The sequence below is a fragment of the Maylandia zebra genome, linkage group LG8, assembly GCF_041146795.1.
Source record: "Maylandia zebra isolate NMK-2024a linkage group LG8, Mzebra_GT3a, whole genome shotgun sequence".
Classification (NCBI taxonomy): Eukaryota; Metazoa; Chordata; class Actinopteri; order Cichliformes; family Cichlidae; genus Maylandia; species Maylandia zebra.
The window spans coordinates 13,786,077-13,812,670 of NC_135174.1; the positions used below are offsets into that span (position 1 = coordinate 13,786,077).

General features: G+C 41.7%; 4 protein-coding genes across 8 annotated transcripts in view; 3 read left to right on the forward strand and 1 right to left on the reverse strand.

The window, feature by feature from the left end:
• The window catches only part of capn15 (calpain 15), a 47,208-nt gene extending 38,835 nt beyond the window's left edge, over positions 1-8,373 (forward strand). For all 3 annotated transcript variants that reach the window (XM_024803505.2, XM_024803504.2, XM_024803507.2), the window contains exons 8-12: positions 285-446; positions 537-772; positions 920-1,089; positions 3,947-4,125; positions 5,260-8,373. In XM_024803505.2, coding sequence (XP_024659273.1) covers positions 285-446; positions 537-772; positions 920-1,089; positions 3,947-4,125; positions 5,260-5,437 — 925 coding nt within the window. In that variant the 3' untranslated portion in view covers positions 5,438-8,373. The remainder of the gene's footprint in view (positions 1-284; positions 447-536; positions 773-919; positions 1,090-3,946; positions 4,126-5,259) is intronic.
• A 615-nt stretch (positions 8,374-8,988) lies between these two features.
• Positions 8,989-19,600, forward strand: mss51 (MSS51 mitochondrial translational activator). 2 transcript variants are annotated; one of them, XM_004571357.4, is made up of 7 exons: positions 8,989-9,164; positions 10,443-10,621; positions 10,820-10,969; positions 13,229-13,353; positions 14,312-14,875; positions 17,347-17,440; positions 18,449-19,600. In XM_004571357.4, the coding sequence occupies exons 2-7, from the start codon at positions 10,464-10,466 to the stop codon at positions 18,654-18,656; spliced, it is 1,299 nt and encodes a 432-aa protein (XP_004571414.2). In that variant the 5' UTR covers positions 8,989-9,164; positions 10,443-10,463; the 3' UTR covers positions 18,657-19,600. The 2 variants fall into 2 exon arrangements, with proteins under 2 accessions (XP_004571414.2, XP_004571413.2); XM_004571356.4 differs by having other exon boundaries at positions 8,990-9,164; positions 10,446-10,621.
• Positions 19,601-21,145: 1,545 nt separating this feature from the next.
• Positions 21,146-25,020, forward strand: LOC101480763 (putative protein MSS51 homolog, mitochondrial). 2 transcript variants are annotated; one of them, XM_004571359.5, is made up of 6 exons: positions 21,146-21,258; positions 21,685-21,834; positions 21,924-22,048; positions 22,317-22,880; positions 23,022-23,115; positions 24,262-25,019. In XM_004571359.5, the coding sequence occupies exons 1-6, from the start codon at positions 21,242-21,244 to the stop codon at positions 24,464-24,466; spliced, it is 1,155 nt and encodes a 384-aa protein (XP_004571416.1). In that variant the 5' UTR covers positions 21,146-21,241; the 3' UTR covers positions 24,467-25,019. The 2 variants fall into 2 exon arrangements, with proteins under 2 accessions (XP_004571416.1, XP_023010092.1); XM_023154324.3 differs by lacking the exon at positions 21,146-21,258 and adding an exon at positions 21,265-21,592 and having other exon boundaries at positions 24,262-25,020.
• A 680-nt stretch (positions 25,021-25,700) lies between these two features.
• LOC101470584 (myeloid-associated differentiation marker-like protein 2) lies at positions 25,701-26,594 on the reverse strand. The gene has a single exon (XM_004571413.1). The coding sequence runs from the start codon at positions 26,592-26,594 to the stop codon at positions 25,701-25,703; it is 894 nt and encodes a 297-aa protein (XP_004571470.1).

Sequence of the window (26,594 nt, forward strand, 5' to 3'; positions counted from 1 at the left end):
ATTTATGTAATTACTATGGACTTAATGCATACATATTATTAAAATATGGGCTATAACAGTTGTATTGATGTATAGCAACTTGAAATGCTCCCACAAATGACACTACAGCATGTAAAAAAAATAAATAATATAAGCTCTGGTGGACTTGGTTCTATAGTAGGTCTTAAAGGGTTAAATAAATATCGTCAAATAATCGTGATCTCAATTTCAGTGAAAATAATCGTGATTATCATTTTTGCCATAATCGAGCAGCCCTACATGTACATTTTTTCCCCTTCCCACAGGTACTTTGACTCAGTGGACATTTGTAAGATCCACTCTGACTGGCAGGAGGTGAGACTACAAGGCTGCTTCCCCAGCAAAGCCAATGGGCCAGTCACGGTCACAGCTCTCACTGTGCTGGAGAGGACGGCACTGGAGTTTGCTCTTTTCCAAGAGGGAAGCAGGTAAATAGGACTCTAATCTAAATCTTTCAGTACCCACACATTTTTCCTCCTTGCCCTTTTTTCTCCTAAGCCTCTTCCTCTTCTCTCCAGGCGCTCCGACACAGCCGACAGCCACCTGCTGGACCTGTGCATCATGGTCTTCCGTGCCTCCTTTGGTAGTGGCAACAAGCTGACTCTGGGCCGCCTAATGGCCCACAGCAAGCGAGCAGTGAAGAAATTTGTTGGCTGTGATGTTATGCTGGAGCCAGGGGAGTATGCTGTTGTCTGCTGCGCCTTCAATCACTGGCAGATGAATGTCAGCAGCACAGGGGGTCCACCCACACCCAGTAAGTGTACAGATGCATTGGTCACAGGCAGGGCTTTAGTGTTCTTGCTTGTGAATGTTCGCTTAATGACGAAGGAACTTTAAAAAAAAAAAAAAAAAAAAAAACTTTAATTTTTGTCTTCATTAATTGTTCTCCCCTCCTTCCCAGTCTCTAGCCCCACCAGTGGAGCAGTACGGCGGCCCAGCCAGGACTTCCCCGGCTACATCCTGGCCATTTACAGCTCTCGTCAGGTGATGGTGGAGCAGGTGGAAGCGACCGCGACCACATTGGCCGACGCGATTATTCTACTCACAGAAAACAAAGGCGAAAGACACGAGGTTAGAAACACCCATTCCAGAAAAAGAGAAGTAGTAAAGCTGCAATAATTTAAACCATATTTGTGTTACTTGCTACAGTCAAGTGAAAAAGGTTTTCACAGAACTCTGTGGGGTCCTGTTAAAAATTAAATATACTCCATGGTTCAGCAGCTACAACTTGGGGGAAAAAAAATTGTTTTTCTATATGACTTTATCCCTTTCTTGTTGTGGAGGAATTTGTGGAGCCTGACTGTTCTTATCACTATTAACCACAAATAGCTCAGTTCAGAAAAAATCTTTAAGATTCCTTCCTAGTAGAATTACATGAGGTAAAGAGTTTAGGTCTAAACCGCAGCGCTTCCATCTTTTGGAGGTCTGGACTTTGACTGGGCCATTGCAGTCATTCTCTCGTAGAGTTGCTACTGTGCTTGTGATCATTATAGCCAGTTTTGACAAAGATGTATTTAGTTTTTCTCAGGACTGCAGAGAATTCTCTATATAGTTGTAGGGTTTTGTCTCTCTTTGTACCCCCAATCTCCTTCTCACATGCACGCAGTTTTATTGCCTTTCAGTATAATATTACAGTCCAGATGATAAGTATTTGGAAAGTTTTTCTTTTTTATCTCCGGGCTGTGCGCTTCAGCAATTTATTTTGAAGTGAAAGACTACTGCCTGAACGTGTCTGATTTAGTTTAAATGTGTTGGAATGAAAATACACAAGTAGATAAAGCTTTTAACACATTGGGATAACCAAAGTAATCAGATAGTTTAACCAACCAAAACCATCATATTTAGTAGATAGTAGCTGTGACAAAGGCATTGGGGATAGCCTTTGTCACAGGTAATATCAGCTTTTTTTATGTGGGGTCTCTTTCACTTTAGTGTGGTTTTAGCTGTTCATTAGCACTTTAACTCGTCTATGATATTCCACTTAGTCACCCTGAAGAGCCTGTTTTGACAGTTGGGTAGTACAGCAGGATGCTGAACTGTCCTCTACAGAGTTTGGCTGAATTTGGGCAATCCTCCCACAAGAATACACTAACAGGATGGAGTATTCTGTCCAGAATGCTCCAACCTACCTCACAGCATTTATCCTGTTGCGTCTAAACATCAGTAACTCACTGTGTTCCCGGTCTATTGGCAGCCATGCTGTACAAGACCAGATCATATTAGAAGTACCTCCATCTCATCTTTGACAGACGAGATAGCTCACTTTGTGTTGTGAGCTCTTCTCTTTTACCCCTCCACTCGTTTCCTTTTTTCAGAACTTGTATAAGAGTTGTTTTTTGGTTTATTGTCCATAGAAGTTAGTTCCACAGCCCTGCATCACAGTTTTTTGGGGGTTTCTTTTGTATTTTTCCTTTGTTTTAACGTATGTGCACACTTTCTTAAGATGGGCCCAACGTCTTTGGTTGCATTAATTCCATAAATTAGTAAATAATGGGGTTGAAAAAGTACATCTGAAACATTAAGAAACATTTAATAGTCTATTGTCCAATCACTATTGGACCACTATCTCCAATTTGGACAGTCTATTAAAAGGAATTCCACATACAAATCTTTGTATATGATGCTGACCTCCTCAAGCTAAAGCACAGAGCCTGCAGAACAAAAACAAATGCACAACAGTCTAAATCCTCACAGTCAGAATGGTTCATACTCATCAATCTGAGGCATCTTACACGCTTGCAAGTCCTGTTCTGCCTTCACACGTGCACGTTTCTGTGCGTTACCTCTTGCACGAGCTCGCGCACGGCCGTTCATACCCAAGGAAACAAATCCTCCTGGCTCTTCAGAACAATGCTTTCCTGAAAGCGCCTGTCACATTTGGTGAATATTTTAGAGGATGGCAGAGCTTTTTAAACACTTGAGATCATCTTTGTTAAATCATTCAGCTCTTCAGAAATTCACAGCTGAGCACTCAGGAGCACATTGCAGCCAGTGCGTCAGCTGTAGCGTTTTAGCAATACAGTTAAATGAAGATTTTCAGTTATTATTAATAAATAATTTGAGCAGTCCCGAGCTGTGAAGAAAGGAGAGCTTTGTGTTAAGAGCAGATAGAGTACAAGTAATGCCCAAAGCTATTTTTCAGACACTGGATGGCATTGCTTGTGCAATTGGACGTGACAGCAAATGACAGCAGCTAAAGTAGTTTAGCTGCACTTGTGTTTGCTTTACTACAAATACAAGTGGCCCTAAAAGAGAACAGCAGCCACTGTTAGAGAGGTAAAGTGGCAGCTGAATGCAGAATGTTTTTTTTTTTTTAATCATTATTATTATTATTGCATTTTAATAATATTAAACTGATTGCACAGAAGTATTTTTTCTCCATTGAAGCTACTTTGTATTAAGCACATTTCTTCCTATTTCAAAAGCATTTTAAGAGCATTTATGAGCCATACTTACAGAAATGTAGCCACCTCTCTGTAGATAGTTGCCGCAATGCTCTGTAAATCTATGGAATTATAAATACTGTATATATAAACTGTACTATATGGAAGTATATTATACTGTATATATACTATACTATATGGAAATTTAGGATTCTCTCTCTATATATATATATATATAATACTATATGTATACAATGTGGAAACATGCATACTATACTTAATGAAAACATAGGATATCCTATGGTTGGAAATATAGAATTCTGTATACTATACTATGTGAGTGCTTTATAGGATACTGTATATATACTATACTGTATTCTTACTAAATAGAAATGTAGGATACCATGTTCTGTATTTTGCTGACGTAGTATCAGTGGTGCTAGCTTTGCACAAGTGGTGAAATCTGAGGTTTGCATTTAGAAAACAACCCTTCTGCTTCGAAAAATGAAAAAAAAAAACAAGCTTGTTTCCTTGTGTGCTCTCAGGGCCGTGAGGGCATGACATGCTACTACCTGACCCACGGCTGGGCAGGTCTCATCGTGGTGGTGGAAAACCGCCACCCCAAGTACTACCTCCACGTCTCCTGTGACTGCACTGACAGCTTCAACGTGGTGTCCACACGCGGCAGCCTCAAGACCATCGACAGCGTCCCGCCTTTACACAGGTACACAAACCACTCTCTCTTTTCCTCACTTGCGCACAAAGTCAGAAAAGATAACAAGTGCACAGATTAAATTCTCCGGGAACATTTAGGTGCAGCAAATAGCCACCACACTTACATGCTTATATAAACACAGTGATCTCACAGGATTAGTGCGCTGTGTTTCTTAATAAACTACCCCAGGCTGGTCTCAGCACAGTTAATATCTGCTTTTGTTTTCTGCTGGTCTCTATTGTGTTTCTCGCACTTCTCCAGGCAGATAGATGCTGGGAGAATCAAGCGTGCAGAAGCCGTTTACATGTTATTAGTTTTCTGTTTAACAGCATGAAATCTTCCAATAAGGGAAAATTGAGGGCTTTACCTGTCACAAAGTTACAGCCCATATAATGGCAAACTGTAAAAAGTCACCATGCATGAAGCTGCTCTTGTCATTTTCTCCATCTAAAAAGAACATAGTGTCACTTTGCTTGCCTAAAAAGCTACTATCGCAAACTATCACAGTCTCATATTTCGCTCACTTGCTTTATACGATTCATAGGTGAAAGCATTTAGTGGCAATGTAATCATTCAAAAGAAGACCATATCCAATTCATATTCATAGAGGTGTGAGTAGCACAGTCATGGGCAGCAAGCCTTTATTATTTCTCACCATATGTCACCATATTATCCCAGTTTGTCTTGAAAACAGAATGAATCATTGGTTCTGATTAATCAGCTTGGTTTTCTCCACATGTGGGTTTAGCTTCTTCGAGCTTCAATTCAGTTAATTGAAACTCATTTTAATTATTTTGACGAGGGAGTGGGATGAAACGACTGTGGCGCTCTTGTCCGTCAGCAGCCATCGGATAACTGTTGTAGCCGTTTGTTTTGCCACTTTTCGTCAGAAGCTGTAGCTGCACTTTTTAAATTTTCTTCCATTAATGCATGATTAAATTAAATGACGCTGCACTTTTCTCCTGAATGACGAAGGAGAAATGATGCTGGAGAGTTGAACCAATTCCCCCCTGTGGTTGTTTTCAGTCTCTTACTTTTGTTTCATACACAAGGCACGATTGAAGACCACTGTGTTTGTATTCACTCTACCTGCATTTAAATGTCAACAACAATAGCTCGAAGGCTCTCTCTCTCTCCCTGCAGGCAGGTGCTGGTGGTGCTTTCTCAGCTGGAGGGAAATGCCGGCTTCTCCATCACCCACCGCCTGGCTCACCGCAAGGCAGCCCAGGCCTCCCTGGGAGACTGGACCCCCACCAAGGCCACACACAGCCCCCAGCTCACCCCGGACATTGACGGCCTGCACCGACCCCGGCCTCTATGACCACCGCCCACGGCCTCTATGACCACCGCCCACTTTATCCCAGACTCACTTGCTCTAGTCCAATAAACTGTCAGACCACTGGAAAAATCAGACAAGGTTAGGCACAGTGTGTGGATCCCTAAAATGCAGAGAAAGATGCGTTTTTTTGCATCTCTTTGGTGGTGCATCTGAATGTGAAGCATGACGGGAGAGGGAAACGTTTAGTTGCTCTCTTCCTAACGCTCCATGGATGCTCGAGATTTTGTCCGGACTGCACATGCTCTGTCTGTCCCTTGCCAACTGGATGTGCCATTTGAGGATAAAATGAGCGACAGGGGAGTACTAAAAAAACCAAACAAACAAAAAACCCCACAATATTTCACCCCGGCACCTGAGAGGATCCAGTTCTGACTACTTAACATTCTGGACATTTTGTATAGCTGGCAGCACCTGCTGTATGTGAAACAGATGTCAGGCCTCAGTTTGGTATGCTTGGAGATGACCCTGCTTTCAATGAGCTTCAAAAAAAAAAAAAAAAAGCCGGGGTGAGGTGCTGAAACTACTGAGCCATTGACCGGCCCACGGACCATGAGCCAACCACCAGATCAGACACTTCCCCCTCCCCCCGTGTCGTCCACCAAGACTGCTAACAAAGTGGGCAGACTTCTGGGGGGGGTTTATCGCCCCTATCCTCAGTGCGGTACTTTATGAGCCAAACCCCAGTGATTTTACCCATGAAACATACATGTCCTGTATTTTTACATTTTTGGAAAACATCTCGGTGTGAGTTTAACTTGTTTTATACACAACCCTCATTGCCTCTTGTCCATATTTGTGTTAGGGTTTTTTTGAGGTTGTAGACAAAGCCATCATTCATAAGGTACTGTTCCCTCTCCGTGGCACAATCTCTAGCTCAGGACCAAACCTGTGATTTGTACAGTAAGCTGGATTGGCAGGTGGATGGTGCCCAAGAAGCTGCAATAGCATCTTTTCACTGTTGTCTCCACTGTTTGTGATGTTAGTGGGGTCATGTTTGTAGAGACTGTAAGGTTTTTATCTTGTGAAATACTGAGCCGTGATGGAATCACCTGGCCTCAGTTTAGGGTCTCATCGCTGGAGGGCTTCTCGTCCACTTCAGAAGACAGTTTATATCTTTCCCCATGAATTAAAATTTATGTGTATGGCACCTCCTCCCAGTCATCGCCCTCCTGCATATTACATGAGTCTTACACTTGAGGTTTATAACACCCAGCAAATTGCATCTGATCTTGTTTGGTACAGAAGGTGAGTTTAGTGTCTATTTCCCACGCTTGCACAGTTTGCCAGCATGTCAGTTTGTACTATAACGTGCTTAGGGAGTACTGGAATCGCTATTGGCTGTTTGAACAGCCAGTTTGCCATGGGGGAGCTCTTAAGAGGAGCTGCCGAGTTTACTTTGGGAGGGCAGGGACCACTTTTGTTTGCTTGGGTGCAGCGCGAGCGTCTGGGCAATCCTCCCACAAGAATACACTGACAGCTTGTTAGCAACAACACAGAGTCCTCGTGAAATAAAATGATTATTTTGTCAGACTCGGTGCACACACAGCGAGACAGGAAAGAGACCCCCGAGATGGGTTGTGACACAGAAAATAGTTCTCTCTGAGTGTGCTCGTTCAAGGGATAGCTGTTTTACGTAGGTCCTTATATATAGGGTCACGGTTTTTTGTTTTTTTTCCCCAGTGTCAAAGCCATTACTCCTCATACATCATGCCCTCACCATGGCAACAGATGTCTCATCAGACAGAGGGGAACAATTAACATGGTACTATAGAGACAGGATTGAGTGGGAGACTTTTTATTTTAAAAACGATGTCTTACTGTTAATTTTGTGGTGAAATGGAGAAAAACTTGAAACCTAATAAGCAAAAATCCAGCAGCATTCATACAGTTAATGATTAAAAGGGAGAAAATTTGATTTATTTATTTTTTTGTTGTTGTTTTTTGTATCTAAATCATTTTAAATGTAAAGAAATTACAATTTTATCATATCATTCATATCATCTCATTTTTCTCCTTTTACTTTTAAAATCATTGATGCTAAATGGCTGCGCTGTGTCCCGATGCTTGCAGTGCAACGTTTGTTTTTAACGAAACCCAGAGCTCAAGTAACTGTAAATATGCTTTCCAAAGAAACATCAATGTGTAATGACCACTTTCAGATGTGCGTCCCCATCTGGCCCTGTGTGCATGTGTGAGAATGTGCGGTCGCAGCCACGTAGCTGCTTCAGTCCCTGTGTCTTAATTTATTCATACAAGTGATTTGCAGCCCTGTTTTTCTGAAGCTGATGAATGACAGATAAAGGAATGTAACGAGGCTTTTACAGCTTCACTCTGAGCCCAGATGGATTGACGTGAACCTGCACTGAAACGACTGCGAAGGCACCTCAAAATCAAGCGTCTCTGCTGGATCACTTTTACTTTTTACAGGAGTTTTAAGTTTTGTTTGCTGGTCTTCTGTTAGGTCCTGTCCGTAGCTCTTCTGTGCTTTAGGAGCGCCCCCTGCTGCTGAATAGAAAACAACCAGAGAAGAGGTGGTCACTGACAGACCCATCCAACCCCCCCTTTTTTTCCTTTCCTCCTTTTTCTTTTTTTGACCCTCATTGTAAATTGTACAATTTAGACAGAAAACTGAAAACTTAAGTCAGACTAAAGATTTAAAAGCAAAAAATGACCGTTTGAAAAAAGAAATTAAAATATGATAGTAGATACAAAAAAGTAACCTAATGCTGAAAATAATGAACTCTAAAGAATGTGATATATATATATAAATATATATATATATATAGACATATAAATATATTTTATTGATCCTCTTTTTTTGGGAGCGGGGACGTGGTATATGTGTACAAAAATATGTATGTTTAATTTTCAATCTCAGGTTCCAATGGACCAAATAAAAAATTTTTTAAAAATGAAAAGGCTTTGGTGATTATTACGAAGTAGTATTTCCTTTATGTATACAGATTTATTTATTTATTTTTAGTTTTTGGAACTCATAGAAATAACCTGATGCATGCGCATATTTAATTTTTTTTCCTGTTCAGGAAAAAAATAAAATAAAAAGATGAAGTCAAAGCTTTCAAGCTGCAGGGGAAAAAGCACTGACTAATTGAAAGAGCAGTGTATTTCCATATCAAACGTGGTTGGTTTTTTTTTTTTTTTTTTTTTTTTTTTTTAAGCATATACATTGGTTTCTTCACTTTTCACTGAGCTTTACAGATCTGTTTTCTGGTGTTTATCAGTTTCTGGCCTGTAATGTGCATCGTTTTCATCTCTGAGCCCCCTCTCCCCTGCTGAGAGCATATTTTTTTAGAACATCTCTTTGGTACATAAACTACTTTAACATACAGCCTTCCTCCTCTCTCACCCCATCCTAATTTAGCTGATTTGAATCTTCACCCACCCCTCCCTTCTCTCCCTCCTTTTTCTAAAAATGACCTGCTCCCCACTCCACTCCTCACTTTTTGGCTCCTGCACCCACCTCCAAGGCAACCCCTCCCTGCCCAAATCATCCAGTCCCCCCCACATCCTCTTCATTTAACCTCATATGACAGGAGTCCCCAACCCTCCCACTTTGGCTCACTTTTGCAAAACCCAGCAGACACACCAGAAAGGCTCTCCGAGGTTGTGACATCCAGCATAAGGAGCTGTCAGCCCCTTTCTAGAATCATCTAGGAGGAAGCCTCTTCTAATTTGGAAACGAACAAAGGTACGGCCACGATCATATCTTCTAACATAGCCAGGGCATCTTCATCGTTAGCAGTAATGCTCAGACTAGTGAAAGGTCTGTGTACGCTAAAATGCAAACAGTGGTCAGACCAATGAGGAGAGAAAAGTGAAAACTTGCCCTTCTCATGGGAAACCTGTTCACTTCTAAGCCCTAGCTTCCCTGCTGCTGTGCAGATATGAAATAACCAATTAGATATAAGCCTCTGAGTTTAGTCTGCACACATGATTAAGGTTAAATCACCCCAGTACATGATATGAAATTGAAAAGATGCAGTATCCCCTCAGAGTGGAAGGAAACTTTTCCGGGAAAGAGGACTGCTGTGAGTAAAGACTAGGGTCTCTGTGTGAGAGGGGGAATTTATTGTGCTGTTCTCAACAGAATATTGTGTATTGCTGCAAACTGCTTGAGGTTTAGTGCGAGGGGAACGTTTTCAGCTGCTTCCAGACAGGTAGATATATTTGATCGCAAAAAAAAAAAAACACGAGTGGGGAAATTACAGCCATACATTATCATTATTTTAAGCACAAATTCAACACTTGCTTCCAGTAAATTCTAAAGAAGGACGGAAGGAGGTATGTGAGCTAGAGATGTAGGAGTGCCACCACCAGATGATCACATTTCTCGCCCATCCTGTCCAGCTAATAAATCATTTGATATTCAACCCGCGGAGGGCACGGGATGTGAGGATTTCCATGAAGGGCAGAGGTACAATGACTCACCTCGAAGAGCATGCCTAAATAGAGCCTTGGCTTGTCTCAGATTTGTGTGAGCTTCTTGTCATGAGAGTTCTCATCGGGGCTTTCAGGTCAGCGAGTGTAACTGAGGACAAGGTTTGTGTGTTTCCTTCACAGCATTTCACATAAGTGAAAGGAAGGAATGTGTATGAGGCTGATTAATGTAAGGCCACTTTCACTGTGGCTTGGTGAAAATCTGGGTCTCAAACAGTCCAGTACACCTGCTAACCCAGTCATCATAAAACAGTCAGTGCAGTGCGAGTGTAGTGTGGTGGTTGGGTTGGGTAGTAAAAAATAATACTTGAGTGGCATGGAACGGTATGTGTCCCTGCACCAAAGTCCCCATTTACAGCCCTGCTTCTTCTCATTTGTCAGTCTGACTACTGGCTCTGCTCTGTGTCTGTTACTAAGCAGATAACAACACACAAAATATAAACCAGCATGTTTAAACTGAAGACCTGGTGTTAATAAACCATGCAGTGCATATGTTTATATAGTTATTTAATGCTTCGTTCTTCTCCAGTAGAAAGTGTAGGCCATAATAATGGCATCCCAGATCCCTGCACTGCCACAGTCCTACACTCCGGGGACTGACAGCGTCTTTTCTGACCAGTCTGGCTTTTACTCTCTGGACTCCAACGTACCTGGACTCTCAAAGGTGATTCTCAACAAGCTCAACCTGAAGGACTATGGAGAATACAGGTTTCCAATTTTCATTTTTTCTTCTTTTTTTCCAACGTTCATAACACCCAGACTGCTTTGATTGGTTACGCTTTAGAAATTTGCACAAATTTCACATGTCCTACGTGCTCAAAAGTTGCCCTTTATGTCACTTTAACACCTCAGATTCTTGAGCATGTGTCTTGCTTGGCAAATGATTTAGTGTCTGACTCTAATCAGGGCTGTACTCGAAGGGAAGGCTAGAGGAATCTCATTCCGCAACTACAAAGAGATGTTCCAGAGGATGGAGGAAACTTTCAAGTTCTGCGCCGGCTGTAACGAACTCCCCGAACATCTCGCCGAGGGACAGACCCTGAAGCGCTGCGTGAAGTGAGTGCAAACTGCACCCTGTTGCGTTTGATTTACAGTATTCTGTCATTAACGCCGATTAACAGCAATCGTCGTTTACAGTCTGAATATTTTCTGGAAATTAAATCTCCACTGTTCTCTGGACATTTCTGTCACCACACAGCCAGGATCTTGTTTTGATGTTGTTGTCCAATAGCTGTCATGTGTGAGGCATTACCAGCTGCCGCTGTATCAGCAACGGAATGATAAGCCACCCAAGTGTGGACAGCACTACAGAGGTGGATAATGGCCAATGGCAAATATAGCTAAGTCCCCTGACTGTGATTCATCTCTCTGCAACTCTGCAGTTTATTAAGAGCAGCTTAATGCAGTTCATATGTCACACCATCAGAGAGAGTGCTCAAGGAGAATATTGAGGAAAAAGCAGCAGAAAACACTGCAGTGCATTTTCGTGAGCTCCTAATTGTTTTTGTGCCTCGTTTTTCTTTGGCCCTCCGGCTCCCTGCTTCTTTTTTGCGTCCTTTCCCATCTCTGATTCATGCCGACTCATTCATGCTGTCGTACAGGCGCGTTCCCTTGAAATTCTCAGCTGCCTCTGCCTCTAACCTCTTACCAGTAGCAGGAGGCATTTAGGCGCACAAAAAACGGAAATGCTGACAAGTTATACCCTCGAGACCTTTGACATTAGAATTACCACCAGCGTTAAATCAGTAGTGCTGACTTTCTAATGCCGTCCTAATCCTCATTCTTTTTCGCTTTCCTCTGTTTATTAATCTCTTGGGAAATGGTTCACACTTTAACTTTCAAGGGCACCTTGTTTTTCTCACCCGTGTTTTGAGTCACTTCTTCTACTTATAAGCCTCTTTTGGAGAATTAGTACTAGCATTAGTATTAGCAAAGTGCACCGTGCTGGAACACGGTGGCTGATAAATGATTTTATGTAAATGTGGGGTGCCTCTAAGGCTGCAAATGGCTGCAAGGTAAAGTAATATAGTCACCCAATGCAGCAGCTGCTGCTGGCTGTCAGACCACTACGCCAACACATTGCCTCATCATCGTGCATGCTGTGTGACAACACAAAGGCCTGCATCTTTACTGAGAGGTCATAAATGCCTGCTTTTACCTAGTATGCCCCTGTTTTATTTATTTATTTATTTTTTCCCCCAGCAGCTGCCAAAAGCAGGTCAGAATTCATCTTCAGTCTCATTAGTTTCTCACTGCACAGGAAGGTCAACATATTGGTTCTGTATGTAAGAAGCTATTTGTGACTTGGCACAAGCAAAACATTCTAACTGGTGGCCTAGTAATTAAGGAGCTCTCTTGATATACATTACGCTGCATGGAGTACTCATAAATATTTTTACTCTTTAGCTAATACTTAGCATGAAATACCTAAAAGCTTAGATAGTTTAGCGTAATACAAAATTAGAACCAGTAGGGTGACCAGAACCCAACATGCTAAATGTAAAATAAAGTGTGTGTTTCTGCAGGACTTGTGGTGCCTTACATTTTCCCACCCTGGGAGTACCGTAGGCAGCATGAGATGGTGATATAGTCACCTGTGGGAGACACAAGATGACAACCTTTGCCACTATCTTCACAGACATTAAATAAAAGCTGGGTTTTCAGAAACTAGAGACAAACAAAATGTGCAGGATTGTCTCAGTAGGTGAGAAGGGAGGGAAAGGTATAAAAATACTGTGCGCTTACCTGCTTACCCTACTATATTTCCATGCTCACCTTCTGAGTGTGGCTTTTCTTGGCAATAGATTGGACTTTTTGAGCTTAAATTAGGAAATCCATATACAGCCAAGTATGCAGTCCTGCGAAAGTCTAAGAACACCACATCATTGTTTTGGCTAGCTTAAAGAACCACTGCTAGCAGCAATAACTTGAAGTGATCGCTTTCTGTGTGACTTTATCAACCTCTTGCATTGTTGTGGAGGAATTATGGCACTCTGTTTTTATAATGCTACTGTCATCAATATTTAAGCTGCAAAATGAGACCTGTAGAGTCTGAGAGGTAGCTAACTGCAAATAGCACTGACATTTCATGGTCTGACCTTGGGGTGAAGATGGTCGGACAACCACCACTGAAAAGATTGCAGCATTGTGTTAAACATGTACCTGAATGTTCCAAAACAAACTGCTGAAGGTGGAGAACAGTAGAAGTATGGAGAATTACAGTTTCACAAATAAAGTAATGCTTTTGCTTACCGTCTTCTTCTTCCCCACACCAGTTTTTCACTATGTTACCATTGTTCTTCGGTTTTCCACCAGGTGTTTGAATGTATACTACTGCACTAAGGACTGTCAAAGAAAGGACTGGGCTCAGCATAAAAAGGTTTGCAAGATATTGTGGCTGGTGGCAATTGACAGACTAGTGGAGTGGCTAATGTTCACAGGTGAGAAATTAAAAGGTGGTGCTGCTGAAATGAATTCACATCTCCATGGCTTAAATTTTCCTTTTCTTGAGAAAAAATTATATTTCAGCCTGCTTTTTGAAAGCTGTATCATATATATCAACACATTTGTACCCCTCCCTCACCAAAAAATGGGCTCATTGCCTCGGGACAGCAATGTGCAGTTTTCTGTATATTTATGAAGTAGATTTGTTTGCTTTTATATCCTGCCACTCAGCGCTCCTAAAAATAATAACACTCTCTGATCGGAGTCACTACTCCAACACACTTGAGTCGAATAATCACAACAAGCAGCCCCAAGGACCTGAGTTTGGAAGCGCTGTTTTCCTGTTATCCCCGTAAGAAAAATGGTCTAATGGCATAATGATGCCCTGAGGCAACGAACCAGAAAAAGCTGTTTTAGTAAATACATGAAATCCAAATCTGTCTTTAAACAAACAACTATACTTGGTCACATATTCATGCATATACACACATTGTCTTGTTATAGTTATTTCAATTTTGAACATGCATACATATGATATTAGTTTTAGCAGTAGCTAACATTGAGTTGCATGCAGAATTAGTTCCTGAAAGGACTGTTCCACTCCCAGGTCAAAGGGCAGATCCTCTTCTACTGGTTATTTTACTTATTACAGTGACGTGTTATGAAATAAAGTAAATTGTAGATTGTAAAGGACAGTGTAATAAACAATTATGTGGTTTGTTGCCTACCTGGGCAACTCCACACCATAGAGTCATGAGGTTTCTAATCTGAGATGAAAATCAAGAGAAATTACACAAAGGAAACGCCTGAAAGACAACGAGTGAGACAGAGAAGTGAAATTTTTCTCTCCTAAATTTCTGTCATAGTTGACCAGTGTTTTGCTATCTGACTTTAAAAGCCTCTGTGGACCTACAAACTTTGTAGCTCAATCATAGTATTGTACCACTGTTACAGGAGACCTCCCCATCCCTACTGAGAAGTGGACCAAGTCAGCTGGTGAGGTGAAGAACTGGGACGACTGGCTTTCCAAGCAGGGGGATCTTACACCACGCCTGAACACGGTCTTGTCCGGTGCCAACATGGCGGCCCTTTGGAAAAACGCCTCCAGACCTCGACCGGATGATGCTGACCTGCGACAATCCTTATGGCGAATTCAGAGCGAGTTCCTCTCTCGAGTTCTCACGGTGGGCTTGGCCGTGCAGCACTTTAAACTGGACCCATATGACAAACCAGTCACTGTTCACCTAGTGGGGACATCTCACAATGAAACCATGGGAGCCAGACTGACCGACTACGATGAGCTGAACCACATGTTCCCTGGACACCAGGGGATCGAAATAGTCATGGTGGGGCCTGAGGTGGTGGACGGCCCCATCATGAGACCTCCTCTCAGGGCATTTGGCCCCAAGCACAGAGTCTACATCAGCGCCTACAAGGCTCTTTACCATCAGTTCTGGGAGGATATGGTGGTTAAACAGGAAGCAGCCAAGCCGGACCTGGTGGTTGGATTTCATCCTGGTATGTATTCTAATAATCCCACAAGACATCAACGAAGAGTGCAATTTTGAGAGAATTTTAACAGTGGCCTGAATTGAAAATGAATTTAGATTAAGACCTTAATGACTGCTGCAGCTATTTTGGACTGAAGCGATGGCTTGTCTTCCTCTACATGTGTTTGGCAGCTACTTCCTTCAGAGAACAGAGAAAGCAGGAAACCTGTAGCTCACTGGATCTGGCCCATTCATTAGTGCCAGGCCTTTATTGGGGATTTGGGTGATTAAGGGGAGCAGCTGTAAAAGAGTTTGGCTTGAGATAGCTGGAGTCAGCATAATGTTAGTAAGCTCTCCTTTTGAAGAAGTGTCTCAGTCTATCACTGCCTGCCCTCTCGTGTGCAAAGTCATTGATTTGAAGCCGTCGGGGGACAGCTACATTTAAAGCTTTTGGAGTAGAACACAAAGGGTAACTGAAAGTCTTGACACCTACTTCCCCGTTTATACACTTTCACTGACAACCACCTCATTAAAGCCGCACTATAACCCAACGCCCTTTTAAGCTTTTGCACTGAGTCTGTTCTTTGACCTTTTAACCTGCAAATCAGCAGTAAAGCCCCAACCCAAAATGCACCTGTAACCCTGGCTCGGTTATCGCTACAGGCTCCAGTGGAGCTAAATATACAGGAATCAGTCATCCTGAGAGTAAACTGCCTGAGAGCCTGGCTGCAATTCATACTGCAAAGCTGGCAGAGCACTGCATTATGACACTGTTTAGGTGATAGGCGCGCAGGCAGCGTGACGAAAGGAGTAAAAAAGAAGGTGTGTGTGTGTGTGTATGTGCTGAAGTCACAAGAGAATGAGAACCGGGGGAAAGGGAAAGCTACTAGAAAAACACATTTACAAAATAAACTATGGAGATATTGACCTTTGAGAATAAGAGGGAGAAGGTAATGTCAGCTTTCAGAAAGAAGATTGATGTGGGATATGTAACATTAACCATACAGGGATACAACGCCCCCAAAACAGGTGCCTCATAAATGCAAAAAAACCCATCCAGACTTCTTTTTGTTGTCCGTGATATAAACTGGATTTTCACAGCTATATAACACTTTCTTGTTGCCTGGTTTGTTTGTTTTTTTTAAAGTCTATTATCATTAATAATTACCATATGGCCCGAATTTACTGCTGCCAGGCAATTATGGCAGTCGTTACCAGTCAGGCTGTAGCCTGTCTTTGTCGCTTTGTCTCCTGGGGTATGGTTTAAACCTCTAAACGCTTACTCCGTGTTAACAGCTTTCTCGTCACGATAAGTAACCGCTGGGGTGTTCATATCATGGAGTGCATTAATGAAATTGAAATCGCCCTCCACCTCCAGTTTGAGTTCCCGGGAAAGATGAGGCGCTTGATAACATTTGTTTGCAGATACCCCCGGTATCTGCAAACATGTTTCTCACATGTCCACTTTCCCGTTAATGCTGAGTAAGATATAACCACGTCCTTCTCTGTGGTAAAATAATAATAATGCAAGCACAGGAAAATTCTCTTGTTTGCTCGGTTTTGTCTCACTCGGGGACACTTAAGCTGGATGGATTTACAGTATTTGCTGCCATGGCAGGCTGGAACCTCACTAATCCGGTTGAAGGGCAAACTTTTCACCATAATACCCCATCGCCACCCCGCACCACAAAAATCTGACTTCTGATATAAACCCGAGTCGGGGGAAAGTGACATCTGTCAGTTAATATACCCGAGGATTATGCAAGCAGCCCGTCCTAAATGTAGCCGGACTGCTGTGACTGTCTGTGTGACTGACTGGCGAGTACCACACATTTTCAGCTGGTGTGATGCTGAAAAGAAAGATTTAACAAGCTTCCCAATGTCCAGCTAAAGCTCACAAACGAGGTCCGCTTGCTTGTGGCAAAGCTGCCGTCTTCACATCGACACCACAGGTGTGTCGGCATCAGTGAAGCTGGATTATATAATGCTGTTTACTTCAGACCTCAATCCTGACACTGACACTGCAATATACACCTGTCAATAAACTGCTGCGGAGGAACACGACAGCCAGAGATTCCTTGGTTTATTAATGAGATTAGGTATGCCCAGAAGGGATTGTAATCAAGCTAACAAGAGAAACACATGGTTTGCTGGAGCCTAATCAAGTGTACTCTGTTCCATCTTTGCCTCATTGACCAAAAGGAGACTGAGACTGACTGTTTTCTCTGTCAGTTTGTTGTTTTAATCTTTTAGCTTCCAGATGCCTCATTTTTTTAAAGAGTGGAGCATCTAGCAGGAATAAGACGCACATATTTACTTTACCAGGATTATATTGGAGGATGGGAAAAGATGAAAGGAAGATAGAAGTGCACTCTTGTTTTAACAGTGTAGTGGGTAACAGGCCATAAGCAAATGTGATACTAATTATTTAATATTTCTAATAATTAGCATGTTTGTGAACGTACAGCATACAGGTTCACGTGTTTGTTTTTAACTCAGGGTTCCACGCTAACCAGGGTCTGATAGAGGGTTGGCTGCCCACTCTGCTGCTGCTCAGAGACTATAACATCCCTTCCTTCTTCACCATGTTCAGGTAAGTCATGCTTCTGTGGCTCTAATTGCTTGGATTGCATTTTATGTAGCAGGCTTAATAAAACTTCTCACTCTCTTGAATATTTGAAATTCTTTGCGCTTGAGGGACTTCATTAACTCGTTTTGTATACCATCTGCTAACTCCAGAAAAAAAGAAAGTCAGAACTGTCGGAGATTGTTGATGAACATACAGTGCTATGCAAAACTTTTCATTTCTTTATGTTTTGATAGAAAAATTAGAAATAGGTTCCACATTTTATTGAGATGTGCAAACACACATGGAATTACACTACAGAAGGCAAAAGCAGAGTTTGTATAATTCTAAGGAACTCAAATGTCAATATTTGGACCACCTTTATTCTTCAACACAGCCTGAATTCATCATTACATTTAGGATCTGTTGCCTCCTCTTATGTTTAATATGTCAAGAAACCTTAAGAACGGCTCCCTGACAGCCACCCTTCCACTGAGACCATTTCTGATGAGGCTTTTGTGAACAGTAGATGATCCACTGATGGTCCAGATGCCTTGTTCAGGTCATGTGTCAGGTCTTCGCTGGATTTCTTCCTATTTCTTAAGGCCATAGCTATCGGATTCTGTTCATCTGCTGCAGATATGCATTTTTAGGGCCTGACACTTTAGCCCAGTTTTCTGCTCTACTGCTTACCTAGCTGCCTTCATTACCTTCGGATAGTTATCTCTTAAACATTATTCCTCTATACCTGTTTCCAATTTAGTTTTTTTGTTTCTTTACAAAGGCCAAGTAGAAGAAAAGATTTGTTTCTTTTACAGCAGGAGCTCTAAACAGAATCCCCCCTTGTAGAGTATAACGGGATGAAATTGCACAGTTCTGATACTCCAGTCTTTCACCTTTTGTTGATGCCGTTTTGCCAAAATGTCTGTTTTCTTGTAGCCGTTTGTGTTTCTTAAGCACTCACGATTCACACGCACAATAAAACTAAACTTCAACCTAAATTTGAGTATTTTCACACCTCTTTTGTCTCCACAGTGAGATGGAGCTCAAGTACTCACTGGAGATTCTGCTGGAGCTGGAGATGCACATCAGGGACAGTGGGCCCAATCCATTCACCTCACAGAAACCAGAGCAGGTCCAAGCCTGTCCTAACAAACCCCTCGTCTACTGCAACTCTCATTACGTCAGTTTCCAGGGACTGCTTCCACAAGAAGACCTTGAGGGCCGAGGTGCAGATGCTTAGAGTCCACAGTGAAACCTATGAAGGTAACTCAAAGCCTTCTTTTTGGACCTGACAGATTTGCAGGTTTCCTAAAGTCCTTGGGGGACTTTCTGCAACCTGTCAGAGATGGCCATAACTCTGCTGGACACTGAATCATACCTCTGGCATTGGGAGTGAAGGAAAAATAATCTTCACTCCTTCCAGAGTGTGCTAAAAACTATCTTTTAATTCTGATATGTTTACCTAATGAGGAAGAAGCCAGCAGTGTTTGGGGGGGTAAAGCACCAGCGGATCCCAGAGGTTTCTACTCGCTTCATTATGCAGGGTGACATGACGACTGTTGGATATGAAGAGTCACTGTTGTACCTACATTATGTGACCAAAATTAGCTTCATCGTCACTTAACGACTTCCTGTGATTTGTTCTGCGGCACGAGCGAATTCCCAAACATCACGCTGGCTGCACACGAATTTAACACACAATCTCAAATAACGCCTATATAAATGACAGCATTATCAAAGAAGCTGAGGTTCCTTTGAGATTTGTGATGGTTGTGAGTTTTTCTACTTTATCGTGTGGATTTGTCTCTGCTTTGTTGCTCAAATTTGAGTCTTTAGTTCTTGAAAAAGAGTTGTGCTGACAGCAGAGAGCTCTACTGATGCACATTAAAGTAACATTTCTTTATCAATGCCTCTGTTTACTGTGTGTGGTCTTTTATTAAGGTTTATCATCATGTCTAATAGCATTTTTAATGGTGGTAATCACTTAAGCGTGGTAAAATATAATAAACACACCATTACTGTTTTGATTACAGGCCCAGTATTGCTGTATTGTAATGTATATTTTTTTAAAACTAGGGTATTAAAGGATATTTTCACATGTGCTAAACGGAGGTCTGTATTGGCAAGTGAGTTTTATTTGACAGGTACGTTTTATTTACTGTGGAATAAACAACAATTACCATACATTAACCTTCACTCTCTCCTAGCCCATCTGCCTCTCTTAAAAAACATCACGAGCCCCGTTTTTCAAATAATCATAAAACAATTTATAGCCAGTCTGAAACCATCGGACACAAAACTGAACAATGCTTTTTAAAATTAACACTATTATGTTATAAAGCATGGACAAAAAGCCGAATTCTGCCCTCAGTAGCAAATGGCACATAGATCCACCGTAAAGAAAAATGTATTGTTTCATCCTCATTCAAAATGTTGATCTGGTGTCATTTCCCCACACAACCATCTCTAACTGTCACAGAAGACTTTTTTAAAAAGAGAAAATATCCAGTGAGCATCGGCTCTCTGAACAAAATGAAGTGCGTGGGGAACAGAAGAGCACATCTGGCATCACTCCTGTCAGCTAGGAACAGAAAACTGAGACTACACTTCACACACGCTCACTGAAATTAGACAACAGATGATTGCAAAAGCATTTCCTGGTCAGATGAGTCTCAAATGCCGCAGCCTACCTGAGCAATTACTACTGACCGTGTCCACTTCTTTATGACCACAGTGTACTCATCTTCTAATGATTGCTTCCAGCACGATAACAAAACTCAAAACATCTGAAACCGGTTTCTTGAACATGACAATTAGTTCTCTTTATTCAAATGGCCTCCACAGCCACCAGCTCGCAATCCAGTCGAGAACTGTCAGGATGTGGATGTATAGGAGATTCTCATCATGGATGTGAAACCATCAAATCTGCAGCAACGGATCTGTTACTATGTTAATATGGACCAAAATCTACCTTGTTGACTCTGGAATGAAGAATTAAAGTCGATCGCAGGTGTACCTAACAAAGTGACTTGTGAACATACATTAGAAACAATTAAAGCATAAAATCTAAATGATAAAAGTCTTTATTAATTTAGAATCGCCCTTTTTTTTGGGTCAAAATGTTGCTTTCACTGATGGATACAAATAAATCTATTTGACGCCGTTTCTAGAGAGCAGGCCTGGTGGGGCGACACTGACCTCTAGTGGATAGAAGTTGTAACACAAAGCTATAGGAAAACAAGTCATTAAGAGGCCCAAGGCATGTTTTGGACTAGTGGAAACAGTGTTTCTTTATAGCTTTCTGCCTGATTGGCTTTATTCTCTTTATATCATTTCATTTTCAGGGGAAAAATGTATTCAGGTTTAGGCAAAAATCTTCTATTAGGCTATGTGTAAATACCAGAAGTACATACTCTGGGCCAGGTTTACTATTGAAACCATGGGCAATAAATCAGTTATAAAAATAATAATAAAGTAATTTGGGGTGAAAATATATCAAACCCACAAATTATTGCAATCGATAAATAAACAACCGTAACACCATAAATGCAATGATAAATTAAAATTTTAGGGGGTTGTTACGTCATAAAACCTACTCGTACATCTACTCATTCATTCATGCATTTTACCTCCTCATGTGAGTCTGGCTCTTGTGAAGTCAGGAATGGTCTGGAGTTGTCAGACGTTTCTAGAAGGCAGAGCACAGGTGCTATATCTGGCACTGCAGCCCCCCAACAGACCGCTCACGTATCATAAAAGCAGAGGAGCAGCAGCAGAGGAAGCAGCTGAAAAGCGTCTGTGTCACACTCATTTGCTCGGTTCGAGATGACGGAAACCGAGAGGTAAGTGGAATGTGTGGAGTCCAGTTTTATTAAATGTACATTTATTTTCACAGAGCACTGTGAAAGTGGCCGATGAGTGAAAGCACATGCGGGAGGAGCGGGGCCTTCACCGACAGCTTGAAGTTTGAATTGCCATTTTCAGTCTTGAAACAGTGAGGTAGTGGAAGCCTGTTTCAAGACTTTCTTTATGGGTTCACTGTGTATAAAACATACCTTATATACAGTGTATGGTTTTTCCACTTGTTCCAAGTTGTAAACATGAAGCTTAAAGCAAAAAACACTCTTCCCACCCACCACTGAGAAAAGAACTGAAGGTTACAGCATGAATATAAGAGTATGATGAACACATGGCATGATATTTGACATCTTCAGCCTCTGATCAGCTGTATCCCATTGATCTTTAAGAATTTGAATCTTCCTTTCCAGGGCTGTTCAGCAGACCAAGGATAAAAGCATGACTTTCCGGTCCCAAAAAGAGATGTTTGAGAAGATGGAGGAATCTTTCAAGATCTGTGCTTATTGTGAAAAGCGACCGAATGAACTTTCCAACCCACAGAAGCTAAAGCGTTGCTCCAGGTAAAGAGAGAGTAAAAAAGCAGCGTATTCAGATTTTATCCAGTGAGTTTGTACTGCCAGTACAGACCAGATCTTTTTTTCCTCTCCAGGTGTCTGAATACTTACTACTGCTGTAAAGAGTGTCAGAAGGAAGACTGGCCCAAGCACAAGAAGTCCTGCTCACAGCTGCGACTGGCTGCCATCGACAGAGTTGTGGAGTGGCTTGTGTTTAAAGGTAAAGTGAAGATTCTTCCAAATATTCCAAAAAAGGAAGTATCGGACATAGTGGGTTGCTTCAAATGTCTGATTTAGCAGATTTTCTTCGACTACATGCCGTGTCTGACCCAACCCCAGAGGGAAACTGAGGGTTTTGTGTGAATGTGTAAACTGCTATGATATTTTTTATTTTACAATATTATGCTAAAGTAATAATGTGAATTTAAAACAAAAAACTAACAAACCGTTTTAACCTTGCTCAAACTGACAGTTTTATTTGTCTTCAGGAGACCTCCCGTTTCCTACAGAAAAATGGTCCAAGTCCCAGTCCGAGGTAAAAGGTTTCGATGACTGGCTCTCCATGCAGGGAGATCTCACAGCACGCCTCGATCCCATTTTAAATGGAAAAAACATGAACGACTTGTGGTCCAACGCTGGTCGGCCTCGGCCAGATGATGACGATCTGAAGCAGTCGCTGTGGAGGGTTTGCAGCGAGTTCTTCTCCAGGCCTCTGACAATAGCCTGGGGGATGAGGCTGTTTGGTCTAAACCCTTTATCCAAACCTCTCACCATTCACCTGGTGGGAGCAGGCCACACTGAGACTCTGTCAGCCAGACTGACCGACTACGATGAGCTGAACAACATGTTCCCCGGACACCAGGGGATCGAAATAGTCATGGTGGGGCCTGAGGTGGTGGACGGCCCCTTTGTGAGGCCTCCCCTCAGAGCTTTTGGACCCAAACAGAGAGTCTACATCAGCGCCTACAAGGGCCTCTACCATCAGTTCTGGGAGGAGCTGGTGGAGAAAGAGGAGGCAGCCAAGCCAGATTTGGTAGTTGGATTTCATCCTGGTGAGAAATTTTTTTTCTCCCTTATATAAACACATAATAGTGTGTCTGTTTCTTACTGAGCAATAAAAAGTTAAGAGATCTTATTCATTATTTGGTTTTCTTTCCTTCCTATTTTAAATGTATTTATTTATTTTTATTAAGGATTTGATGCCAGCCAAGGTCTGGACGAGGGTTGGCTTCCAACTCTCCTGCTTCTCAGAGATTATGAAATTCCTTCTCTCTTCACTGCTCTCACGTGAGTGACATTTTGACCTTATTACATTTATATTTAGTTTTCAGGTTCTTTAACTTTTTTTGGTTACATTTCTGTTTTATGATATTTTATTGCTAAAGGGAAACATTGCGATCCACACCGCATTATTTTACTTCAGATATGAAGTTACTGCTGTCTAGAATAGTTAAAATGAGCTCAGCTTCTCTCAACTACTACATTAATGTTCTGTTTACATGTTAGTTCATCAATAATAATCAAATATAGTACAACATTAACTAAGAAAACCTTGGCTGTTCTACGTGACGAGGACTTTTGATAGTATTGTTATGGCATGCTAATGCTACTTAAAGCTACAGTGTGTTGGATAACAATCCTAATTTGTTTAATGGGAGTAAGAATATTCCTAGCGGCGTGTATTTAGGGATAAGATTACTCACCATCACAGTCAGCAGCTGAAACTGCTGCAGTAAAACCCAGCAAGTTCAAGAGTAATGCCAAACATTACATCTTCAGAATTAAATCCAGAATACATCTTCAGTATTTGGATTATTAAGAATTAAGGAGCAGCTTTTTCAGCCAATGAGGAATCTTGGCCTTGTATAACCTCAGTGAGTGGGAATATGCACCTGCAGCTTTGGAGAACTACTCATTCCAACAGATCTTTAACGCACTGATGCTGATAATATGGGACAATGGGGGGAAAAAAAGAGTGCTTTGTCCATCACTGGAAAGGCACAGCCCACGCGGCCTGTGAGGAGCACCGGGTCATTTGCATTTACAAGCGCTGATGCTGATACAGCCAGACAGTGAGAATACCTCAGCTACACAGGCGTGGCAGAATAAATAAGAGATCTGTGAGGGGTTTTAAGTAAGAACCTGAGCAACTAATTCTGGGGAAATGAGAAGATCCTGCGTTAAGTGGCGTCATGTGGGATCTTCAGTTTAATAAGCTATACTGTAACAGTCAGTTTTACATTCTAATCAGGTGACATGCTTGTCAGTTTCATTATTGTATTATACATTATATCTTACAAGTGCACAGCAGTCTGCCGAGCCTAAACTTTCTGCTGCTTCTGCTCTTTTATCACTGAGAGCTAATGTGCCCATTTGCCATGCTTTGCTGCGTGTAATGTCTGCTGATCATGTCTGCTTGTTCTCCGTCTGCAGTGAGACAGAGATGACCTACTCTTTGCAAATTCTGCTGGAGCTGGAAATGGACATGAAAGGAAGTGGAGCCAACCCTTTTGCATCACTAAAGCCAGAAGTTGTGGATTCATGTGCCCACAAACCTCCGGTCTACTGCAACTCCCACTACTTCTGTTTTCAGGGTCTGCTGGAGACTGTGGAGTTTGAAGAACCAGAGGACGCCTGAATAACAGCAGCGTGCTGACTCTTCCAGCTTTGGGACTATAAAGTTCTGTTTTTATGTGAACTTTAACTATTTTCTTAAAGTAGTTTAAAAAAAAATACTACTTAATGTGTACATTTGCTGAACAGGTTCTGCCTGATGGCTACTTACTGTGCAATGTCCCTGCTGCATTTGCATTCTCACTATCCCAGTTTGATGGCATTCAGCAGCCACGGTGATGACATTTGAATATACTGCCTATTATTGTGTGTAGAGGGTACAATGTTATAGTAATAGTTTGCTTTCTTCTGTGGTTTTAATCTTTTGGTTATGGCCTCTTTTTTCATCTGCTGTTACAATAACCATGATGTGATAAAAGTAACTTTTCATTAACATTGTCACCTTGTGCTTTTTAATTAAAAAGGACAATATGTCAAAAGTTTTTCAGGCACTAAATTTATTATTTTTGCAACATCTTAAAACAAAAATCACTCAATCAGTTTTCTCTAGGCAGAGGAAATGAAACGTGCAGCACATTTGTAGCAAGAACGAAGCATAAACCCCCCTAAACTGCATTCATACGTACAAAGATAGATTTTAAATAGGTGATTGTCACCAACCAGGAATGATCACAATAGTGCGCACAGTCAGGAATATATGATAAATAGCAGGTCAGAGCTTGACATGATTATGAATACTATATAATATTGAATCAGATAAGTGGATTTCAACATAAGTAGCTGCAGGTGGAAAATGACAAGGACTGCTGTAAAAGTATTCTGTTAATAAGAGCGTGGTAGTAAGGAGCTGTGAGATAACACAAATGTTATTGTGGGGGAGATAAAACTTACAATCACACAGTGAGGCAGAGGGAGGACACATGAAACTGACTCATGCCTCACTTCAAATACTCATTGTGCATTTCAGTTTGACAAAACATAACAAAGCAATATTCAAATACTCAATTTTATAATGGTAAAAATACAGAAACTATAAAAACAGAAATTATAATCCACATTCATGGTATTGTAGAGCTATCTGTCAAGCTACCCAACAATGATATCCTGAAGTGCTGATGCAGATTAAACACAAGTGTGTTATAGCCATATGCTTTAGTCTATTTACATGGACCTCAATATACCAGTTTCAGAAAGCATTATAGAAACTCAAAAATGAGATTTTAACCCTTTTTTTTTTGGTGTTTGTTAACCTGAAGTACAACTTAAAAGAGTTTTGATTGACAAAGAAAGGCACCAGTTTATGGGCGTTTAAAGCCACAGATACCAAGCAGAGTGAAAATGAGGTCCAGTACGAATAGAATGAGGTTGACATAGGTGAAAAAGGCAACCATGAACTGAATGGCCCATATGCAATAGCTGGGTGGACAGTCACTGGGGCGAGGGTTGTGTCTGAACATAAAAATGGGCCACATGATAGCAGTAAATACATAGAGCACAACGGAGATGACCAGGAATATAAAGACAAACCTGTCCAGATTAAAAGGCAAGCAATTCTTGAGTTTCTTGAGGATGTTGGTGGCAATGATTATAGGGATAATGGGAAATGGAATGGCGTATGCTATAACACACAAGATCAGAGGGAAGGAGTCTCTGTAACCGGTCAGGGACACAAAAATCATGCAGCTCACGAAAGCCTCCATAACTTTCATGAATCCAGGTAGGGCGGACAGGTAGCTCCCCGTACTCTTATCGAAGATCTTGTCCTTCACCACTTCGAGTATGTAGACGATGCCGGACAAGAAAGCAAATATGCTCACAATCCACCCGTGCAGGCATGTCCGGCAGATGTAGAAATTGGCATAGAAAATAGCAACGCTGACAGTCATAAGCGCGGAGGACATGGCCATCCCTGTGGTGAAATCTCTCCAGTCCAGGCAAAGTTTGAGCAGTGGGTCAAGCATGAACATCTCAATGATGGTGATGATGAGGGTCATGATGGGACAGAAAGACCAGGCAAACATGGCGTAGTTCCAGTAGGTATGGCTGCTCCCTCCTCTGAAGGCACTTATGACAAATGTAACCAGACACAGTAATATCTGAGCCATGTGCAGCCCTCCTCGCCCGGACATCAGAGTGGAAGGAGTGAACACAGCCTGCGACACTGTGTTCTTAATATCATCAAGTATTCCCAT

Coding starts and splice junctions, on each gene's coding strand:
- mss51 (XM_004571357.4), top strand. CDS start 10,464: ATGGCATCCCAGATCCCTGCACTGCCACAGTCCTACACTCCGGGGACT. Junction 13,354..14,311: donor GGAGTGGCTAATGTTCACAG/GTGAGAAATTAA, acceptor CCACTGTTACAG/GAGACCTCCCCATCCCTACT. Junction 14,876..17,346: donor GGTGGTTGGATTTCATCCTG/GTATGTATTCTA, acceptor TTTTTAACTCAG/GGTTCCACGCTAACCAGGGT.
- LOC101480763 (XM_004571359.5), top strand. Junction 21,835..21,923: donor AAGCTAAAGCGTTGCTCCAG/GTAAAGAGAGAG, acceptor TTTCCTCTCCAG/GTGTCTGAATACTTACTACT. Junction 23,116..24,261: donor TCTCTCTTCACTGCTCTCAC/GTGAGTGACATT, acceptor CTCCGTCTGCAG/TGAGACAGAGATGACCTACT.
- LOC101470584 (XM_004571413.1), bottom strand. CDS start 26,594: ATGGGAATACTTGATGATATTAAGAACACAGTGTCGCAGGCTGTGTTC.